The sequence below is a fragment of the Balaenoptera musculus genome, chromosome 17, assembly GCF_009873245.2.
Source record: "Balaenoptera musculus isolate JJ_BM4_2016_0621 chromosome 17, mBalMus1.pri.v3, whole genome shotgun sequence".
In the NCBI taxonomy this organism is placed as follows: domain Eukaryota; kingdom Metazoa; phylum Chordata; class Mammalia; order Artiodactyla; family Balaenopteridae; genus Balaenoptera; species Balaenoptera musculus.
The window spans coordinates 35,305,125-35,328,236 of record NC_045801.1 but is presented as its reverse complement, the minus strand read 5'-3'; the positions used below and the strand labels follow the sequence as shown (position 1 = coordinate 35,328,236).

General features: G+C 39.5%; 1 protein-coding gene across 4 annotated transcripts in view; it reads left to right on the top strand.

The window, feature by feature from the left end:
- The window catches only part of GRHL2 (grainyhead like transcription factor 2), a 173,426-nt gene that overhangs the window by 118,164 nt on the left and 32,150 nt on the right, over nucleotides 1–23,112 (top strand). For all 4 annotated transcript variants that reach the window (XR_005017027.1, XM_036830297.1, XM_036830296.1 and 1 more), the window contains exons 9-12: nucleotides 7,363–7,521; nucleotides 17,074–17,161; nucleotides 17,655–17,794; nucleotides 22,186–22,217. Coding sequence is in view for 3 of the 4 variants with exons in the window: in XM_036830297.1 (XP_036686192.1) it covers nucleotides 7,363–7,521; nucleotides 17,074–17,161; nucleotides 17,655–17,794; nucleotides 22,186–22,217 (419 nt within the window). In the remaining variant the exon portion in view is untranslated. The remainder of the gene's footprint in view (nucleotides 1–7,362; nucleotides 7,522–17,073; nucleotides 17,162–17,654; nucleotides 17,795–22,185; nucleotides 22,218–23,112) is intronic.

Genomic DNA, 23,112 nt, shown 5'->3' with positions numbered 1-23,112 from the left:
AAGAGGGAAATGTGTATTTAGAAAAGTAACTTTCTCTTCATTCATTGGACAGATATTTGTTGAATATCTCCCATGGGCCTGGCACTGGGAGTAGAGTGAGCTTGAGGCAGACAAGGGCCCTCGTCTTATGGGTTTAGAATCACATGGAGCAGACAGATAATTACGCACTAAACAGAGAAACAAGATAAATCCAAATGACGTTCAGTACTATGAAGCAACGAGAAAAGAGCAGCGTGGTAGGGTGTGCTACTCGTCATGGGCAGAGGTGGGAGAAGGGGGAGGAAGACAACTCTAGATGGCCAAGGTGGGGATTGCTGAAGAGTTGACATTGGACTGAAACCTGAATGAGAAGAAGGAGTGGGCACTGATGATCCTGGGGCAGCCTTGGAGGTAGAGGGCACAGCACATAGCAAAGACTGGCAACGGGGAACAAGCTTGGCGTATTCTGGCAATGGAGAATATTGAGTACTAAAGGAATATGGAACATGTGGTAGAATATGTGAGTAAGCCAAAAGCGTATCTGTGCATACCCACAGCATCTGTAGGAGAAAATGAAGAAATCTATTCTCAGGTTTTAAATCATTCCCTAAAGGAGCTATATTTATATAATGGAGGTGTCAGGAAATCTAGGACTTTCTTAGATCCTCAACAAAATCGCAAACTCTCTGAGGGCAGGGAATCTCAGCATTCTTGTGTCCCACCTCATAGCATGATGCCAGGCACAGAGAGAAGATATTTGATAAATATTTGATGAATTAACGCATGGAGGAAATGAATAATTGCCCAAGACTGAGATTTCATGTTAATATTATTTACTTTTAGTTTATCTTTCTGTCTCAATTTAGCTTTGCATTTGTACCAAATGCAATCATATGAATGGGAAAAAATGCTGAAATGTGAGAAAACCATCTATAAGGTCTTTAATAATTCTAAGAACCAGAAAGAAAATAGAGTATGGAAACTGGCAAGAGCACACTTAACGTACTAATATATTGTTTGCATTTTACAGTGAAAATGCTGATTTCTTGCTATATGCCATGTCTGTAATTTGGAAGCTAATGTGTGTGCAATTTCTTGTAAGAGAGCTCTTAAGAGTCTCAACCTTAGGAAATAAGTAGCTTTCTTAGTCTCTAATCAGAGGATCTTCTTGAAAATACAAATTACAATTGTTTAAAGAGGAAAATAAACAATTTCCATCAAATCATGGACCTTATGATTTTTTAAATCCCAAATTGCTTTGTAAATCAAGATTGGCCTATTTATTTTAATGGCAAGCTCTCAGAAAAATCTTGGGAGTTAATAATCAAGTTAATGCAGTAATTCTAAAGCCCATTAATCTGTATTTATTTTAATAAATCTTACTACACACATAATGCACAACTGAGAGGTATTATAACCTGGGTAAAGTCACTTTCTTGTGTAGGAACTACAAAATGGGAATTGCAATTCATGTGTCAAAAAATGATTTTATTAAAAATTATCAGTTTTCATGAGACTGCCTCTATTTCTGGAAAGGTCTTGGTACCTTTACAAATGCTCTTTCTATCTGAATCAATTTTTGAACCAATGACAAAATTAAAATTGTATCTATTATTATCTGCCTGGATACACCTGATTCAATTAAAATTTTTCTAAAAAATAAATTATGTGCTGTAAGAATTATAGGAAAATAACATTTATGACTCTTGGTTGGCAGACCAATTGTTCATGGCATTTCTTTACATATTTAGGGCTTCTACTAAAGTTAAAAAGAACTTTCTGTGCTTGACATTTGGATGAACATTGGTGAGGGAAAGCATACCTTTTCCCTACGTTTCTGTAATACACATTTACAAACAGTGCTTTGTAGATAAACTTCCAAGAAATTTGTTGTCACATTTGCCTGCTGGGTATAGAGCTCAGACATGGTTGGGTTTGCAAGATGAAACAAATTAATGCTTATCAGTCCCAAGCCGAGGTTTTAGTTAATGTCCTTCCATGCCTTCCCAACCCCCGCAATTGCAGTTAAAGTTCAACCATTCAGGTTTTAAGTGCAGCACAGCGAAACTGTGATTGATATCATCAGGCACATAGACTGTGCTTTGCTATTGGGTCAGACAGCCAGGCAAGAAGAAAGCAGTGCCAACCCTATTATAAAATCCCTGCTTGTTAGGATAACTCTGGGAGCTGGCAACACAGTGTAGCAGAGAAGGCAGATTCTCGTGTTGTTTACTTCTTATGGAATCAGGATGCCATGAATCAAAGAAGGCCCACTGGATCTTCTTCTGAGGACCTTTCTCCATTAAGAGGACCTAAGTCTAAGTGTCTCCTAGTGGTAGAGTCCAGTGTGTTGTAGCTCATTTCACCTTTAAGACCTTGTCTACATTAAGAGGACCTAAGTCTAAGTGTCTCCTAGTGGTAGAGTCCAGTGTGTTGTAGCTCATTTCACCTTTAAGACCTTGTCTACATTAAGAGGACCTAAGTCTAAGTGTCTCCTAGTGGTAGAGTCCAGTGTGTTGTAGCTCATTTCACCTTTAAGACCTTGTCTACATTAAGAGGACCTAAGTCTAAGTGTCTCCTAGTGGTAGAGTCCAGTGTGTTGTAGCTCATTTCACCTTTAAGACCTTGTCTACATTAAGAGGACCTAAGTCTAAGTGTCTCCTAGTGGTAGAGTCCAGTGTGTTGTAGCTCATTTCACCTTTAAGACCTTGTCTACATTAAGAGGACCTAAGTCTAAGTGTCTCCTAGTGGTAGAGTCCAGTGTGTTGTAGCTCATTTCACCTTTAAGACCTTGTCTACATTAAGAGGACCTAAGTCTAAGTGTCTCCTAGTGGTAGAGTCCAGTGTGTTGTAGCTCATTTCACCTTTAAGACCTTGTCTACATTAAGAGGACCTAAGTCTAAGTGTCTCCTAGTGGTAGAGTCCAGTGTGTTGTAGCTCATTTCACCTTTAAGACCTTGTCTACATTAAGAGGACCTAAGTCTAAGTGTCTCCTAGTGGTAGAGTCCAGTGTGTTGTAGCTCATTTCACCTTTAAGACCTTGTCTACATTAAGAGGACCTAAGTCTAAGTGTCTCCTAGTGGTAGAGTCCAGTGTGTTGTAGCTCATTTCACCTTTAAGACCTTGTCTACATTAAGAGGACCTAAGTCTAAGTGTCTCCTAGTGGTAGAGTCCAGTGTGTTGTAGCTCATTTCACCTTTAAGACCTTGTCTACATTAAGAGGACCTAAGTCTAAGTGTCTCCTAGTGGTAGAGTCCAGTGTGTTGTAGCTCATTTCACCTTTAAGACCTTGTCTACATTAAGAGGACCTAAGTCTAAGTGTCTCCTAGTGGTAGAGTCCAGTGTGTTGTAGCTCATTTCACCTTTAAGACCTTGTCTACATTAAGAGGACCTAAGTCTAAGTGTCTCCTAGTGGTAGAGTCCAGTGTGTTGTAGCTCATTTCACCTTTAAGACCTTGTCTACATTAAGAGGACCTAAGTCTAAGTGTCTCCTAGTGGTAGAGTCCAGTGTGTTGTAGCTCATTTCACCTTTAAGACCTTGTCTACATTAAGAGGACCTAAGTCTAAGTGTCTCCTAGTGGTAGAGTCCAGTGTGTTGTAGCTCATTTCACCTTTAAGACCTTGTCTACATTAAGAGGACCTAAGTCTAAGTGTCTCCTAGTGGTAGAGTCCAGTGTGTTGTAGCTCATTTCACCTTTAAGACCTTGTCTACATTAAGAGGACCTAAGTCTAAGTGTCTCCTAGTGGTAGAGTCCAGTGTGTTGTAGCTCATTTCACCTTTAAGACCTTGTCTACATTAAGAGGACCTAAGTCTAAGTGTCTCCTAGTGGTAGAGTCCAGTGTGTTGTAGCTCATTTCACCTTTAAGACCTTGTCTACATTAAGAGGACCTAAGTCTAAGTGTCTCCTAGTGGTAGAGTCCAGTGTGTTGTAGCTCATTTCACCTTTAAGACCTTGTCTACATTAAGAGGACCTAAGTCTAAGTGTCTCCTAGTGGTAGAGTCCAGTGTGTTGTAGCTCATTTCACCTTTAAGACCTTGTCTACATTAAGAGGACCTAAGTCTAAGTGTCTCCTAGTGGTAGAGTCCAGTGTGTTGTAGCTCATTTCACCTTTAAGACCTTGTCTACATTAAGAGGACCTAAGTCTAAGTGTCTCCTAGTGGTAGAGTCCAGTGTGTTGTAGCTCATTTCACCTTTAAGACCTTGTCTACATTAAGAGGACCTAAGTCTAAGTGTCTCCTAGTGGTAGAGTCCAGTGTGTTGTAGCTCATTTCACCTTTAAGACCTTGTCTACATTAAGAGGACCTAAGTCTAAGTGTCTCCTAGTGGTAGAGTCCAGTGTGTTGTAGCTCATTTCACCTTTAAGACCTTGTCTACTGGATGGCTAATCGTTACAACTCCTCCAAGGAGGATTTCGTGTATGTATTGTAGGATATCGCCAGTAAGCATCTATTATTTCAATGGATCTGTCCTACTCAAGTGGCCCTTATAAAAATACATGTTCCATCAGCTAAGCTTTCTTAATTGAGACTTGGAGCTGACAAGGCCACAATTAATATTGCTTCCTGCCTGTCTGAGTGTATGTCCGCTGTGAGTGACGTATGGATATATCAGTAAGCCCAACCATGAATCCTATTAGCTTAGGAAATACAGAACACTTTTCTCTTCTGGCTGCTGCAGGACTAGGCAGGCTTTATGAGGGTGAGGGAAAAAACCAGTCTGGCTGAGGACCCTGTGGATTACACCCACCAACAGGAAGATTTCTCCATGAAATACGTAGCCCTCGGTAGGAACAACCACGTCATTTGATCCCAGAGTGATCATTTGATTTGCTGACATAAAGCTGTATTTATTTATAGCTTCTGGCCAAGATAACCCCATTGTCAATAATGACAATAACAGTAAAAGAAGTCAAGTGTTCCCGGAAAAGTATGCTTTTATCTTTTGACCTAATGATCGGGGTTTGATGAAGTTATTGTAACCTTTAGAGCACCATCGTGTTGTCTTCCTTTCCCATCTAGCCTCCAACTTCTGTGATTGCAGGGACCATAATTGGTGCATCTGTGCTAGTAACCAGCACAGTCTCAGGGGTGTGGTAGCTACTTAAAAATATTTGTGGCATGAATGAATGTTCTCTGCTGTTAGGGCATCTCCAGGAGCAGTAGACAGCATTTTCTGTCTACTTTTACCCTGGAAGTTCGGTAGGAGAAACAGGCACGGCGTATTCTTTCTGAGTGGTCTTCATCACTCAGCTCTCCTAAACCATTTGACATTTGCGTCTGTAGTTACTCTTTGTCTTTACCATTCCTAAATAATAAACAGATATTTATGGAATCCCTGGTCTTAGCCCAGTGTCTCTGTGGGTTTTGTATTTCGCTTGCGTCCTCCATGTTCAGTGCTCTGTTCTGTGTTCTCATGGCCTCTGTACTCATCTCTCTCAGGGGAGCCCTGACCACCTTGTGTTGGTCATTGCTGGATTACTCATTGGCCTTCCCCTTGGACTGTCAGCTTCATGAGGCTGGGATCTACTTTCTTCTGTATCCCCAGTTTCTAATATTGAGTTTGACCTACTGTGGACTTGTGTTGATATTTATAGAAAGAATGAATGAGTGAATGAATAAAAGAAATGAATAAATAAAATGACCATATTCAATGTTAGATCATCTTTAGGCACTCATTTTCAGATGCAGCTGGAGAAGTGAGATCCTGTGGCATGATGTCCACAGTTGTTGTGATTAGCATGTCACTGAAACCTGTATCTGGCCTTGACTGCTATTGATGTGGTGCCTTGCTAATGTGTTTCTCGTCGCCAAGTAAGGGGCTCAAAAATTAAATGATTAAAATGATCTTTACGTAGATATAGCACTAAAAATGAGAGATCTGGTTGTATAAATTACCAAAGGTCTACAGGCATAGGACTTAAAATGAATTAGGTCAAAAATTTGAATGGCCTTTAAAATGCGGCTCATGGCAGTGGCTCTTTGCTTTCTGCAGGGTTCTTCTCTGGGGTGTTGAAAGGCTTCAGGTCAAGGGTTTGAAGGTGAATAAAACTTCCAAGGGGATGAAATAAAACAAGAGTCAGATAATACATCCAATGAAATGGTTTTCAGGATAAATAACTGTACAATTTTAAAACAGTGAGTTTAAAGTTTTCTGTTAAATACAAGTAATACATATGGTATTAAATGGAAGTAGTATCAAGGATATAATACAGTATGCCTGTTTTTTCCCAAAGACTGCCTCTTACTATTCATGTAGTTACCACATAAATCTAGGTGCTGTCCTTATATCCCTAGTCTGTGATAAATCAACTTTAAATGGTATATATTGACATCTACACACTATAGAAAAGGAGGATAAATTTAGTCGTTTGTACTTCTCTTTCTATTACTGCCAATATTTCATAATAAAATTATTATTTTTAGTTCTGTTGGGCAGTGCTATAATCTTTAATTATTTGCTTGAGTTTCCATTTTTTCGGATTCATGTCATTTTTGTTGTCTTTCTTGATATCTCATGATGTAAGATGAGGACGCAGGTGACTTTACTACCTGCCCTTCCTCCTGTTCCATGTCTTACCTCTGCCAGCCCTTCTTTTACTTTTTCACTAACATGAAAGTATCTTAGTATTTACATTCTGTTCTTCAGGGAGGGATTTAAAAATGAGTTAAAGGGAAAATTGAAAACCAAAGACAAGAAGTGACTTGCCTGAAGTCTGCTTAATGTTAGAGTTGGGAATAAAACCTGGGGCTTTTGACTCCCAATCTAGTGGGCCTTCTAGATAAACTCGTTGACCTCATTCATCAGATGTTTATTGAAAGCTTATTCTCTGCCAGGCACTACGTTAAGTACCAGTAATACAAAAATAATAAGAAATTGTCTCAAATCTCATACTCTCATACAAATAGGACAGACAGATGTGTAAACAAATAACTATGTTTCAGTGCAATAAGGTGCAAAGGAAGGTGTTGTGTAGCTTTCTTTTTTTTTTTATCTCACAGGTCAGAGATTAGAGAAATTGATATAATTATTAGAAGTGACAGCTTTAATACATTGAGGAGACAGCGTTTTACCCAGCTAACTTATGCATGTTTGAAAAATAAGTAAGACTTTGCTAATATAGTTAAAGAGAAGTAATTTAAATTGTCTGTTTCAAGATTAAGTATAAAAGAAAAATTTTTATAAATTTATAACTATAAATTATATAATAAATCATGTTATATGTGTTCAGTAAGTTTTTATGTGAGAATATCCAAATATTCTTCAGTTGTCCTTATAGGTTTATTTAATATTTTAACTTTAAGTCTAAGGCTTATGCATTTTTTTAAATAGATCTTTTTTATGGTGACTTGTGAACTTTTTCCTTTCTTTCTTCCTCCCTCAGATTTTCATCACTGTGAATTGCCTGAGTACAGATTTCTCCTCCCAAAAAGGAGTGAAAGGACTTCCTTTGATGATTCAGATTGATACATACAGTTATAATAATCGTAGCAATAAACCCATTCATAGAGCTTATTGCCAGATCAAGGTCTTCTGCGACAAAGTGAGTAAAGATGACAGTTTGTCATAAAGGTATTTTTGTTATTAGATATTACTTTAATGACATTTCCCCCTTGTCACCTCCTCTTGTCTAGTGGTGTCAAAATAATCCCTTACCAATCACAGTGGGAGTGGTAATCTTTCATTCTCAGTTCCTATTAGATATCTAGGGAGTCATCAATCAACTGTATTTTTTTTTTTCAGTCAGTCATTCTACCACTAATTTAATGACTGATTGACATTGCACTGTGCTATGAGTCTGATTCAGTTAGATAACTGAAATAAATAATAGATTGTTTTTAGTGGGTATATAGATCCTGTCCCAGAACATATCAATGTAACTGCTATTAATTTATGGGTTAAATGGGGTCTCAGCTAGAGCCTTTTGGAATGGAAATGGCACCTCTAAAATAAGTTCATTAGCAAACATGCTTCAGGAGAAGATGTAGTTTTTGAATCTTCCTGAAACCCCTCATAAAAGACAGAGCAATTAAAATGGCAAAGATTAAAATCCCGTGATTATGTGACAAGAGACCCTTACAAAATCCCAAAAGTGAATGGGACCAAACATCAACAATTTCAAGACCTGTGTGATGTCGGCATCGTGAGAGAAAGTAGTGGGCCCACTTGATGACCAAAGAACAGGGAACCTACCAAAGTGACCCATGGTACCAGAGAGAGAAGTGGGCCATCAGAGGACAGTATGTGAAACTAGGGTGGGAGGGGATGGATTGTACAGACTTCAATTTACTGGTGGGTGCAAGGGGACAGAACATTGAAGTGTTCTGGGCTCTATAAACTCTGGAAAGTTATAAATTGAAGCTCCCTGGTAGGATAAAATCCTGCTCTGAGAAAAGGCTGCCGGGAGTAGAATCCAGGTTGAGTTGAACAAAAACAAAAACAAAGGTTCAAAGGAAAGAGAAGTTCCAAATAAAAAGGAAGAGGGGAAAAGATACAGAGTAGGCAGATCTCAGGAAATATAGGACTATTTTCTTTTATCACTTTTTGAACACAACTGAAGCAGGAGCATGAGAGCCATGAAGCTAGAAGAATTATCCTAGTTCTCTCATTTCACTTATAAATGACCAGCAGAAAAGAAAACAGTTGAATCCCATACAGTCTCATGAAAAAAATAATTAATATCAGACTGACTTCCTGTGGACAATGGATGCGTGCCAGAAAGACATGCCCACAAAACAGGTGAAACCTATAGCCTAATGTTCCAAAAATGGGCTTAAAATTAACATAATTTTAAAAAAAATTTTTTTTTTTTGAAATTAACAAAATCATGGAAATTATAAAGAGCAACATAAATCACAGTTTGAAAAACTCAGACATGAGGTGTTTGGAGAACAGAATGATTTGAAAAGAGATATGGTAGAATTCAGGAAAGAATTTAGAAGTAAAAGATTAAAATATTTCAGAAGAAAAGACTACACTACAAGCAACACAGAAGTGAATAAATAAGAAAAGAGAATGCCTTAATAGAAATACAAGTTGGAAAAGAGCAAAATTTTAAAAATCAGAGGAAATGAAGAAACAATTAAGAGAAAATCATAGATATAGAAAAGAGGTAAAGATGATCCAAGAGACATATAATATGTATCTTTCAGGAAGAAAGCTAAAACAATGGAACAGAAGAAATGCTAAAAATGATAATCAGGAAAACTTAAAAAGTATACATTTTAAAATGGGCTACGATGCACCTGGGAAAGTTGACCCAGGATGACTTTAAAAATATTCTTTGAGCATCTAAGAAAAATAAAATAGACAATGAGTCATTTATTTTTTTAAACTAATTTTTACTGGAGTATATAGTTGATTCACAATGTTGTTTTAGTTCCAGGTGCACAGCAAAGTGAATCAGCCATACACATGCATAGATCCACTCTTTTCCAGACTCTCCTCTCATATAGGCTACTACAGAGCATTGAGCAGAGTTCCCTGTGCTACACAGTAGGTCCCTATTAGCCATCTATTTTATAGTAGATAAGGAGTCATTTATAAGGAAACTTTTATGATCAAACTTTTCAACAGCAACACCTTGTCAGAAGACAATGATATTTAAAGTAATCAAATAAAGAAAATGTGAGCCAAGGATTTTATATCCAGCCAAGCTGACTTTCAATTATAAAGATGACAGGCAAAAGCAAAACAAAATAAAACAAAGAAACAAAACCACCAACGAACAAACAAGCAATCAAAAAATCCAGGGAATATTTCTTCTTGAGGAATCTATTAAAGAACAAGCTTTAGACACCAATATGACTGTAAAGACATTGATAAAAGGACTGATGGTGAGCATTATGTGTATATTTACCTTGGATCTAATTCTAAATGATGGAAGAGACAGTAATGGCAATGTGATATGTTCTGACAGTGTAGAAATAGTACAATTATTTAAAAATTGGGTAGGGTGGGGAGAGAATATGAAAAATAGAATAAGCTGGCAACTGCTTATAGGTGTTAACTGGACGTAAAAGGGTATGAGTTCAGATTAGGTCCTGGGGAGAGGAGAGGAAGGGGAAAAAGAGGTTAATGGCTAATTCAGAATTGCCAGCACTCTTAAAGGTGCTACAGTCAGATGTAGATCAAAGATCTACCATGCCATTAAAATGTCTGAGTTGTAGTTTAGCAGAGATAGAGAGTAGGAAGAAGTGGGCATCTGTGAACAGAGGCAGAGATGGTCATGAGAAAAGAGAAGGAAACACATTAACTAGAACTGCACTGAGTTTAGGGACATGCGGCATAGCAGTGTCTCTAAAATCTCGATAACCTTTCAGGTCATGACGATTTCAATTAGTGCTACTCGTCAGAGCAGCACAGCCCTCTCAGGGACAGTTAGGCAGCCCCCATGATACAGAGGAGACACAGTTAAGTCAGTAAGACACAGTTGTTGTGTAGAAGAGAAAACTGCCAGCAAGCACAAGTAACTCACCAGAGTCACACGGTGAAAAAGTAGAGGAGCTGGATGCAAATCCACATCTGATTCCAAACTCATACTCCTTATATCTTTAATTCAGCATATTAAACATTAAGAAAGCATTTTCAAATGACATACAACATGGAATTTTTAAACTACATGTGGGAGAACGTTTAAACAATTTGAATTCCTTATTTTATTCCAGAAGTTTCAAGGGAGATGGTAGAATCCCCCTCAGTGAATCTCTTTCTTGGAAGGGAGGAGAAAGATTAGGATCAAGGAGAAAGGGAGGAAAGGATTGAATGGAGGCCCTGGGCAATCCATTTACCTTTATGTCATAGTTGGAATTGAAAGTAGGAAAGAGAGGGCTTAAGGGATACTCATATAATTATTTTTTTCAAGTGTTGAGGTCATAAATACTAAAAATCAAAACAAAGCAAAAATGCAGAATACATAGAGAGAGTTGTATTGCTGTTCACCTATGCCCTAGAATGAGAGGGACTCTAAGAAACTAGTGATGTAAAGAGTTTCTAGTGGGTAGTTTTTAGTTTATGTTTCCCAATGTTGAGTGTTAGGAAACTCATAAGGAAGAAATCTCATGGAACAAGCAGGGTGTATTAACCTTAACTGCTATTAATTTTTCTGATAAGCTAGAAAAAAAATTTTTTTGCTATAATTTGTCATCATATTTGTAGCTCTGGTTTCAAAATCCAGGCAAAACTCTCTCCTGGGAAATTAAAAAGAGAAAAAGTTTAATTCCTGCACTTTTCAAATGGGGGTGTAAATGCAAATGATTAATTTGAATTATCCTCTAAAGCAAAAGAATTAAGAGCTATTCCGTTTAAAACTGTAAATTTCTCAGTCACAGTCTAGAGTTTTAAACAGATGGTATTCTGCACTATTTATAGTTCCCCAGCTTGATTTCTAATTAATGCACCTGTGAGATTGCAGATGAAGATAAAGTTCTTCTCTACCTTTTTTTGATATTATGATACTTCTATTGAAATACACATGTTTATGAATTTAAAAATTCAGGATCTGCTGTATGGCTGTACTTATATCAATACTTATGTCTATATCTTTACATCTGTATTTAATTACTTCCATTATCTTTCTAAAGACAAGAATTATATTGCTGAAGACAGTGACTATATATTGTTCAAAACTTGAGAATAAAGCCACATTCTCTTAAGAATTTTTTTCTCTTTACTAATTCTTGTTTGGAATGATCTTGGAGACAATGACTGTTGGAGATTATGAAAAGCTAAAGATATCCCTTCAAACTACCTTCTTAGCCAACTTAAATAGGTTAAGGCCACATTCTTTTTTTTTTTTTTTAAACATCTTTATTGCAGTATAATTGCTTTACAGTGGTGTGTTAGTTTCTGCTTTATAACAAAGTGAATCAGCTATACATATACATACATCCCCATATCTCCTTCCTCTTGCGTCTCCCTCCCACCCTCCCTATACCACCTCTCTAGGTGGTCACCTCAATTATCTCTTATTTTTTTTATTTTATTTATTTATTTATTTTTAACATTTTTATTGGAGTATAATTGCTTTACAGTAGTGTGTTAGTTTCTGCTTTATAACAAATTGAATCAGTTATACATATACATATGTCCCCATATCTCTTCCCTCTTGCATCTCCCTCCCTCCCACCCTCCTTATTCCACCCCTCTAGGTGGTCACAAAGCACCAAGCTGATCTCCCTGTGCTATGCGGCTGCTTCCCACTAGCTATCTATTTTACATTTGGTAGTGTATATATGTCAGTCTTACTTTAAAACCTATGGGTATGTTCCTCATCACACACGTTCCTTTTTGCACACAGGTGCAAAAGCTTCTAAGTTTCATTAGGTCCCATTTGTTTATTTTTGTTTTTATTTCCATTTCTCTAGGAGGTGGGTCAAAAAGGAGCTTGCTGTGATTTATGTCATAGAGTGTTCTGCCTATGTTTTCCTCTAAGAGTTTGATAGTGTCTGGCCTTACATTTAGGTCTTTAATCCATTTTGAGTTTATTTTTGTGTACGGTGTTAGGGAGTGTTCTAATTTCATTCTTTTACATGTAGCTGTCCAGTTTTCCCAGCACCACTTATTGAAGAGGCTGTCTTTTCTCCATTGTATATTCTTGCCTCCTTTATCAAAGATAGCATGACCAGATGTGTGTGGGTTTATCTCTGGGCTTTCTATCTTGTTCCATTGATCTATGTTTCTGTTTTTGTGCCAGTACCATATTGTCTTGATTACTGTAGCTTTGTAGTATAGTCTGAAGTCAGGGAGCCTGATTCCTCCAGCTCCATTTTTCTTTCTCAAGATTGCTTTGGCTATTCGGGGTCTTTTGTGTTTCCATACAAATTGTGAAATTTTTTGTTCTAGTTCAGTGAAAAGTGCCAGTGGTAGTTTGATAGGGATTGCATTGAATCTGTAGATTGCTTTGGGTAGTAGAGTCATTTTCACAATGTTGATTCTTCCAATCCAAGAACATGGTATATCGCTCCATCTATTTGTATCATCTTTAATTTCTTTCATCAGTGTCTTATAATTTTCTGCATACAGGTCTTTTGGCTCCTTAGGTAGGTTTATTCCTAGATATTTTATTCTTTTTGTTGCAACGGTACATGGGAGTGTTTTCTTAATTTCACTTTCAGATTTTTCATCATTAGTGTATAGGAATGTAAGAGATTTCTGTGCATTTGTTTTGTATCCTTCTACTTTACCAAATTCATTGATTAGCTCTAGTAGTTTTCTGGTAGCATCTTTAGGATTCTCTATGTATAGTATCATGTCATCTGCAAACAGTGACAGCTTTACTCCTTCTTTTCCGATTTGGATTCCTTTTATTTCTTTTTCTTCTCTGATTGCTGTGGCTAAAACTTCCAAAACTATGTTGAATAATAGTGGTGAGAGTGGGCAACCTTGTCTTGTTCCTGATCTTAGTGGAAATGGTTTCAGTTTTTCACCATTGAGGATGATGTTGGCTGTGGTTTTGTCATATATGGCCTTTATTATGTTGAGGAAAGTTCCCTCTATGCCTACTTTCTGGAGAGTTTTTATCATAAATGGGTGTTGAATTTTGTCGAAAGCTATCTCTGCATCTATTGAGATGATCATATGGTTTTTCTCTTTCAAGTTGTTAATATGGTGTATCACGTTGATTGATTTGCATATATTGAAGAATCCTTGCATTCCTGGGATAAACCCCACTTGATCATAGTGTATGATCCTTTTAATTTGTTGTTGGATTCTGTTTGCTAGTATTTTGTTGAGGATTTTTGCATCTATGTTCATCAGTGATATTGGCCTGTAGTTTTCTTTCTTTGTGACATCTTTGTCTGGTTTTGGTATCAGAGTGATGGTGGCCTCATAGAATGAGTTTGGGAGTGTTCCCCCCTCTGCTATATTTTGGAAGAGTTTGAGAAGGATAGGTGTTAGCTCTTCTCTAAATGTTTGGTAGAATTAGCCTGTGAAGCCATCTGGTCCTGGGCTTTTGTTTGTTGGAAGATTTTTAATCACAGTTTCAATTTCAGTGCTTGTGATTGGTCTGTTCATATTTTCTATTTCTTCCTGGTTCAGTGTTGGAAGGTTGTGCATTTCTTAGAATTTGTCCATTTCTTCCAGGTTGTCCATTTTATTGAAGGCCTCATTCTTAAAATAAATTTAAGAGAAACAATTTAAGTGTCAAATAAAAAAATAAAGATAGCCGTCCCCTCTTAAGAAGTGGCAAAAGTGATCACAATATAATCAGGAAATCCTCAGGCGTATTTTTTTTTTCAAATTTAACACTCCATAGTGAACATATAAGTGGGGGAAATTATTTTCAAATGATAAATTTGGTGTTTGCAGAAAATATACTATTCTGGAAGAACTAGACTTTTTTGCGCTTTAATGAGAGTGAAAAGAATATTTTCTAGAAGCTTTGGGTCAGAAATAATCAAAGGAAGGAAAGGAATTCTTGGAAGGTCATGTTCAAGGATGCCTTCTCTATGTTAATTGAATGTATCAAAGCTGCCCTGGGTCATTGTGAAGTCAAAACTTTATTTTAGATATGAGAACTGTGGTTCTCCTAAGTTTGGATACTATCAGAATTGTTTTGGTGTGCCGATATCTGAGCCTCCTGGGCAGGAAATTTCTTACGTAGGTGTGGTACTAGGACTAGGCTCTATGGAGAGCTACTCTATGTTTTATGTTAATCCTTTGGGTTTGGCATATCAAAGAATACCTGTAAAATAATAAACAGGTGACTTTATTTCCTAAAAATTGACATTGAACATATATAAATCCTGAAACACATTAATTTCAGACCTTTTTCTCATAGCAATTGTACAAAGTAAAACACCAATTTAAAAATAAAATTGCTTGACAAACCTTGGGGTGTGTCTTTGGTGAGTTGTAATTTTTATAGATGAATTTCCATATTTCTACTTACATTAAATACCATATTGTACAGACTTTCAAATACAGAGAAAAATGTCTTACATGGACACAATAAAAATGAATAATAGGGGCCTTTTGCTTATATTTCACACCCATTTGAACAAAGTCATGTTTGTGCATTTAACACTTTATTTTCTGAAAATATTATATGTTATCTAGACAAAAAACTCTACAAAACCTTAGTATATCTTGAAGAGACTTCCAAAGGAAATATTTCTATATTTTTTCTCTCTCTTTCTATGAATTTCTATGGTTTATAAACATCAGTGACAATTCAAAACTTGAAGCACTGTGAAATAATTACTCCCTTTTGGTAGTAAGAAGTTTTTTGACATAAAAATGCATATTTAAAATATCTGATTAAACTATTATAACTATCCAAATCTTACCTATGTAAAGCTCTTAGAACTCACCTGCCACAGAGGAAGTACCCCATCAGGATTAGCTGTAATCACTCATTCTTCAATAATTAGCTCTAAAGCCATGATGGATACCTTGATTGACCATACATCCCTGTTGTGTCATGGCCTTACTTTGGCCAGAATTGGGAATCAGCTTTTTTTTAAAAGCCAATTTGATAAGCAAACTCTATATTTCAATATTTTAATTCAAACCATTTGTGTGTCCTTTTCTGTGAATTGCCTATTTCATGGCTCTTGTCTATTTCTTTATTGGTATGTTAGTTGTTTTTTTCCTTTGAATCATTATTTATATATTAATGATTTAACACTTCATATGATATTTTATTGCAAGTATTTTCACCAATTTGTCCTTTGCCTTTTTTTAAAATAAATTTATTTATTTATTTTTAATTTTGGCTGTGTTGGGCCTTCAGTGCTGCGTGCAGGCTTTCTCTAGTAGCGGCAAGTGGGGGCTACTCTTCATTGTGGTGCACGGGCTTCTCATTGCGGTGGCTTCTCTTGTTGTGGAGCACAAGCTCTAGGCGCGCGGGCTTCAGTAGTTGTGGCATGTGGGCTCAGTAGTTGTGGCTCTCAGGCTCTACGGCACAGGCTCAGTAGTTGTGGTGCATGGGCTTATTTGCTCGCGGCATGTGGGATCTTCCCAGACCAGGGCTTGAACCCATGTCCCCTGCATTGGCAGGCGGATTCCTAACCACTACACCACCAGGGAAGTCCCCTCGTCCTTTGCTTTTTAATCGATTTGTGTGTGTGTTTAACAGAAGGAGTAAATTGTATACTCTCAAATCTATCTCTTTTGTGTGTGATAACTTGGGGGCAGTTTCTAGGGGTAGAGGTTGCTGGCCAGTCCTTACTTTACTATTCCAGGACCAGTAAATGCAGATCTGAAATCTAGGGGAGGAGTCTAGGCTGGGAGTGTCTATCCGGCTGTCACCTGTCTAGAGCATCATGGAAATATGGGTGTAGATGAATTCTTCTGTCATAAGAATGGAGAGAGAGAAAAGAAAAGGAAACTGTGTTGGAATGTCTGTATTTGGGGAGTGAGAAGAGGAAAATGAGTTAGCAAAGCTGACCAGAAAGAGAAGATATTCAAAGAATCATGGAAGGCCAAGAAGGCAAGAGACATAAGGTGACGGTCAACTGGTTAAGTCAGATGGATTTGGCAAGAGAAGCCAATGAAAAAGTCAAAATACAAGGAACAGAGGAGCAAAAAGGAGGCAAATAGACCAGCCTCTTTTCTATTTGGTCAAATGAGCACCATCTCCAAGAGCATATGAACATATTAAGACAAAACCCCAAATCATACTTGTATGTACAAAATGATCTTAAATCCTGTGTAGTTTACTTATGCCCTCCCTCATTTCCCCTACTGTAATGATTTTTTATAGTCCCATACCAACGAGCAAAGGAAAAATTTTATAGGGAATTCGCACTCAACTTTAATGCCCCCCCACTCCGTGCCCAGGAATGATGTTAACGAGCTGATGCTTCCTCCTACAACATTTTATTATAATCAGTAAAATTACTAACCGGCTTCACTGCGAGAGGGAACAGGGGGAACTCTGGGAAGAGTGGGATCCCTTGGAGGTCAACAATGGAGTGTAAACTAAGGAGCAGTCTCAGCCTTCAGAGTGGAGGCCTGACCTCGCCGGAGGATGGAAACGGGGCTGCCTGGCTCTGCTCCCCACGTTTTGTTTTTTATCCCTGTGGCTTGTGTGCAGACAGTTGCTCTGGTAACATGCCTGGCGTTGTCTGCATTTGTTTTTCCCTGTCAGGGAGCAGAAAGAAAAATCCGAGACGAAGAGAGGAAGCAGAACAGGAAGAAGGGGAAAGGCCAGACCTCCCAAACCCAATGCAACAACTGTGAGTGTGGTTGTGAAGGGGTAGGCTTTGTCCGGGCCAGGTCCACTGGGGAATGGGTGAAAAGAAGCGGGTTGCAGGTAAAATATGGACATGCAAGGGATGGCTTGCTTTTCCCTAGCAGTGGAGAAGGGGTGAACTCTCCCTGTTAAAAGTAAATAGAGTCACATGATCACAATGTTTGAACTAGGAGGGATTTTCTAATGTCAAGGAGACCAACATCCTCCTTCTCCAGACAAGGAATCTAGGGCGCAGAGAGGGACAGGAGGGCAAGAGGGGACCGGAGCTCCCCCTCAGGAGCGCTCACGCCAAGTCCACACTCTTTCTGCTGGTTTGGTGATGGGAGAGGGGAGGCTTTTAAAGTGTGTTCACATCTATGGCGTTTGGGAAGCTTCACAGGAGACAATCATGAACTTTAGCTAAGATTAGATCTTACAGGTGAGAGTTCTTAGTCATTCACCACCCTCTCACTTATGGGTTTTGTGATCGTGTCCAGCCTCTGATGGGAAGTTGGCGGCGATACCGTTACAGAAGAAGAGTGACATCACCTACTTCAAGACAATGCCTGATCTGCACTCCCAGCCCGTCCTCTTCATACCCGATGTTCACTTTGCAAACCTGCAGAGGACAGGACAGGTATGGCCTCCCTGCTAACATCCGCCTGCCATCCATTCACTGGGCTGGTAGAGCCTTAAGACAGCATCACTTCAGGCACTGTTGATCTTAAAAATAAAACCCATGAATTCAACAAAAAGTCAGCTGTTCCCTACAGAAAATGGAATTTTATAGAAAGGAATGTCTCAGGAGAGGAAACTAACTTTCTAAGGGGAAGGTGAGAGTGAGCTGATAATCCCGAAGTGTTGACAAAGCAATGAAAGAGGAAGAAAGTAAGAAGGCTGATAACCTGTAAGAAAAGTTTTGTTTTGTTAGTTTTGTCATGTGGGATCCACCTGATGCGATGGAGCGCCATCTAATGGTGGGAAATTGAACTGTACCCATAACTTCCAAGAGGAAAAATTCTTTGATTAAATAAAACTCTATCAACAATTTTTCCCTTAGTAAATTAACAGTTTCCATTGAATAGGTAAATAATTTCACACCAAGAGAAAAATGAGATTGTAGACAAGCCTTTTTAAAAAAGTTCCTGTCTTCTAGGTATATCTATAAGTGAAATTATAGAAATAATATTATAATATATAGATGCAATAATTAACTCATTATGGTAGCTCAAGTTGATGAAATGTTATGCAGCCACTAAAATTATAATTATGAAAACTATGTAGCAACGTAGGAACTCAATATGATAATGTTCAGTGGGGAAAAAAGTACAATAGCCATTTGTGTCTATACTGTGATTCCAAATATATACCTGAATTTGAACAAGACAAATTGTAATACTTGATGAGTAGGGCTATGAGATGGATGATTTTTTGTATTGTCTTTAGTATTATTTATTTTATGTTATGAATTAAAATTGTGTGAGATAATTACTTCCCCAGCGTTAGCCAGAATTGTCTTTCACCAAACCAGTTGGGTTTAGTGACTCTTGTATTGATTAGTTTTCTTTTAAACTCAGAGTCCTCTGAGGAAAGGTCTGTTGAGAAATAGGTGCCTAATGACACATTCCAGTTTTTCTTCCATTCTAAGTGTTCAGACACTCATTAGAATTGACCTTAGTCTAGGAGCAGAAATCATTATCGGCTTAACTTTCTCTTTCTGGAGAATATTTTGTGTATGAGACAAAGCAGTTGTACAACCAGGGCTTTTTTTAAAAGTTGCTGTTTTTGACACAACATGGCAACAAAATACCCATAGTTTTTTCTTGGAGTGCATTCCACTGAAATTTAGCATTCCCATCTTGTCTTACTTGTTTGATAGGAAAAGGACACAAAGAAGAAAGGAAGAATATTATGATTTATTAAGCTATGAGAGCCAGCACCTATTTTTATTCGTATTTTTTAATTCCCAAGAACATGATGGTGATTTGTGTATTTACAGTCTTTGTAAATACATGGGATTTTTTGAAGCTAGGTGTTCACACCTTCCAGGAGAGAGGGGAAAATTGAGTTAAATTGCTCTTATTGTTTAGTGTTGTGATTCTGGCTTCAGCCCCGTGTCAAAACTGACAGCCTGACCTGTTCTCTTGGCAAGATTTCTCTGAAATACACAAAGCTGTAAATGAATCCTAAGAGGAAAAGTGACCAAGTCTGACTGCTCGTGACTGTCAGTCCTCTGGCCTCACTTGCTCCCTCCGTGTCCTGAGCTGGACTCCTAGCCTGTGGCTGAATCAGAAGGAAAGTGTAGCCTTTACCGTTGGTTGGTTGCACCAATTTGCAAAGCAGCCCAATCAGCGTCCCCTGGGGCATTGCGAAGTTAAGTCCTGCTGTCTGGGGCTGTTCTTGAAGAGCCTCAGGCTTCCCCTGTGGCCTTGGCGTCAGAGTTAAGGGGCTCAGTTAGGGAGCTTGCCTGGGGTCCAGGCAACAAAGGAACACACTCTTTTGTGCTCTAGAACAATGCGTGAATGTCCTGTGGTTGATCAACTTGCTTGGCCGAAGGAAGGGAGCGCCTACTGTGTAGCTGGCTGGAACTTTAAAGGCTGCCTTTTCTTAGAAAAGCTGGGAGCCTTGGGAGATGGGTCCAGAGGCAGGAGGGAAGAGGGCAGTGCCGTGGTGTGAGACGTGGGCATGGGACAGGGCTTGGCTGACTTTGACAGGCAAAATGAGAGCTAGCTGTGGCAGATCAAAAGCTGGGCCAGTTTTACCATAAGGGAGCAGGGGCGGGTAGGGGAGGAAGGCCCGTGGTAACCACTGCAGGCGTGAGCCTGGTAAAATCAGCCACGTGGCAGCCCTGCACAACTGCGGAGCAAGCAGCTGTTTAGCTTTCATGGTCGGTGAGCACTCCGAGCCATGCTGAAGGCACCAAAGACGTGGCCTGGGGAGCAGGATTTTCACTCTCAGCCCACGTGTCCCTTGCTCCCTCATTATCTCACTGATTCACTTGTGGGCTGGTACATTCACCAGACGGTTCTCAAAACCTCATATGAGGGCATGAACCCAACGTGCAGGCACTGTGGAGATCTTCCATCTCCCTCTCCTCACACTAAAGTCCTGCTACGCACTGTGGCTTTTGTCGGGAATGCCTTTAAAAAGAAGTGACAAGGGGAGCTTGGGAGAAATTGTGGGATGCAAAGGCATCAGCCCACTGGATAACATGTACTTGGCGGGTATGAGCCTTCCTCAAGGCACCTGATCACAGGGAGGACATCATTCCTCCCTCACACCCTCAAGAACCATCTCCCCACTTGTGGCTTGTAAACCCTCTACCCCCCAGATCATAGGCGTTCTCGATAAGAATGCAGGTTCCCAAGTTCCATTCCAGGCCTTTCAAATTAAAATCTCTGAAGGGGGACTCTGGGAATTTGCATTTATGAGAAGTTCTCCAGATAGTTTTTATGCACTCTAAAGTTTGAGAAACACTGTCTAAAAATTACATTCGTGCAATGAGCCCTACAGCCAACCAGGAAGAAACAGTGGGTCATCACATGCGAGGAGGAGAAATGACAGTGCAAGGAGGTGATAGGGACGGTGCAGCAGAGGCTGCTCAGGAGGCCAGGAGGGCACTTAAGAGACGGCTGCTTCCAGCTTTGGGTCACCAGTCACCTTTGCAGAGAGCTGTGCATTACCCTACCAGGGTGGTGCAGCAGGGTGGATGTATTATGCCACGTTTAAAGAAACCAGCAAAAGACAAGCCAACATCAGGAACTTTCCCCCCGAATCCAGATGTGTGTCCAGTGCTATGGCTCAGGCTCCCTTGCTTATGTGGGTCACTCTCTATGCATCTAAATAGACAGTCCCATTACTAGCACATCCCAGGGCTCTGATGCCACACTGAAAGTTGGGGTGTGGGGAGGAAATGTCTTACCTTCATTGTTCTCTGCTTAAGAAGAAACAAAGTATACAATACAACCACAGACATTAAAAAGTTTAAGAGGAAAAAGTTCCCTGTGGAAATCCGAGCTGATGACTAGAATGACTCATTCCCAAAGGGTTCCTGGTAACCGGCTTTGTTATGTAACTAAGTTTGGGTTTGGCAGCTTCCCAGGAACTGCCACGAGCCTTTGAGAGAGTTTCCACGGAGAGTGTCAGTCTAGACACAGCTGTTTCTCTCCCAGGTGGCTGCAGCAGGGACAGTGAAGAAATGGACCAGAACCAGAGGTGACTTCTGAAGTTCATGTGTGAATGTTGGATACTAATTTGAGTATCATTCTTCACCCAAACGGAAATGGTCCTGCAGCACATAGTTAAAGCTCACAAAAGGCCCACAGTTAATTGTCATAAATAATTGGATGAAGAGGACTTAACATACATAGCAGATCCGCTCTGGATTTCCAGAGTTGCATAAAGTAATAAGGATGCTTCATAATGTCTTTAAATCTGATTCTGCCTGCTGCCATGCTGACCACCGAAAGAAGTCTCTTTTCCTTCTGGCCAGAACACCTCCTAGAGCTAAATGACCTTTCCTGGCCTGAGGGTAGTTGACTCCTAGATTTTTGTGGTCGTGGGATGCCAGGGTAACCCAGGTCCCTTTGGGGAAAAAACAGAGGGCTGGGGTTACTGCCGTGGGGACTTCTTGTTCCCCTCCCTTCTCCAAAGCACTCTGTCTGGAGTCGGCTCTCCTGTGGACTGGACGGGATTGGTTACTCACAGGCCCTGCTCCAAGGCCTTTGTAAACCATGATTTTTAGATCTTGCTAAAATATTTCCTTAATGTCAAAAGCAAGATTTGGCTCAGGGCTATAGGTAATCTGATTTCCAATTTTAGTTCATTAAAATCTAAGAATTAACCCTAGGGAGACTGTGAAGAGGTTAAATTTGTATTTCCTCAGACACACATGTGCAGCGTCACTAAACAGATTTGTCTTTTGTCTTTTCTGAGACAGTGTAATGCCTTAGGAAAGTCTGTGCATCATGTAATATATTGCCATTTCTTGTGTCCAACCTACAGTAAGCCTATTGTTTTGTTCCACAGGTGTATTACAACACGGATGATGAACGAGAAGGGTAAGACACTCGGTCTTTTCACTTAAGCACCCAAAGTCAGTTCATGTCAGTAGAAATGGGTTTCCAAGCACAGGGTAATGGGGCAGGGAGTGAGAATGTCTGCTTAGCCTCCAGACTCAGAGCTAGGAAAGGCTTGACTCTGGGGATTGTCTGGACGAGGGCTGGGGAATACCATTCTCCTTCTAGGTTTCTCTTTACCCCCCTCTCCTTCCTATGATCTGCCTTTGAAGAACTAGCTGTTGTTTTGAAGTGATACATCTCTTGGATTCCACCCTTTCCCTGATAATCCAATTACTGAAATCTTTGGCCCCAACACAAGATCAAGCTGAGCTTGAGGCAGGAGCCGAGGACACAGCCTGTCCTACTTTTAGTGCTACCTGGGCCCCTCCCACGTGCCTCCTGAAGCCCTCACTCTGGGGAGTGAGCTGCGTGGGCTAGTGGTGAGACTGGTTTGGATGGGAGCTGGGCAGGCTGAGAACCTTGTCGCTGTCTTAGGACTGTAGGGAGGACAGGGTTCACAAAGGGGCACTGAAGGCTCCCAGTGTCTTGCACATCAAGTCTCTGCATAGTGCTTTTCTATTCATTAACTCATTGTATAGACTCCTAGAACTTTAGAGCCAGAAAGGAATCTTCAAGGTCATTTAGCTGACCCTGTCTTCTAGGCCATGTAGCACAATATACTGCATCCTTGATAGGTGGTCAGCCAGCTTCTACTTGCATGTTCCCAGTGATGGGAATATTCTGAATATTCTCACTGTATGAGATAGCTCATGATACTGTTGGACAGTTCCAGCTCCAGGAAGTTTGTCTGTTGAACTGACGTCTATCTTCTTTTGACCCATTAGCTCTATTTCTGCTCTCTGGCTAAGTCTCAACCTTTCCTCCTCATTCAAAC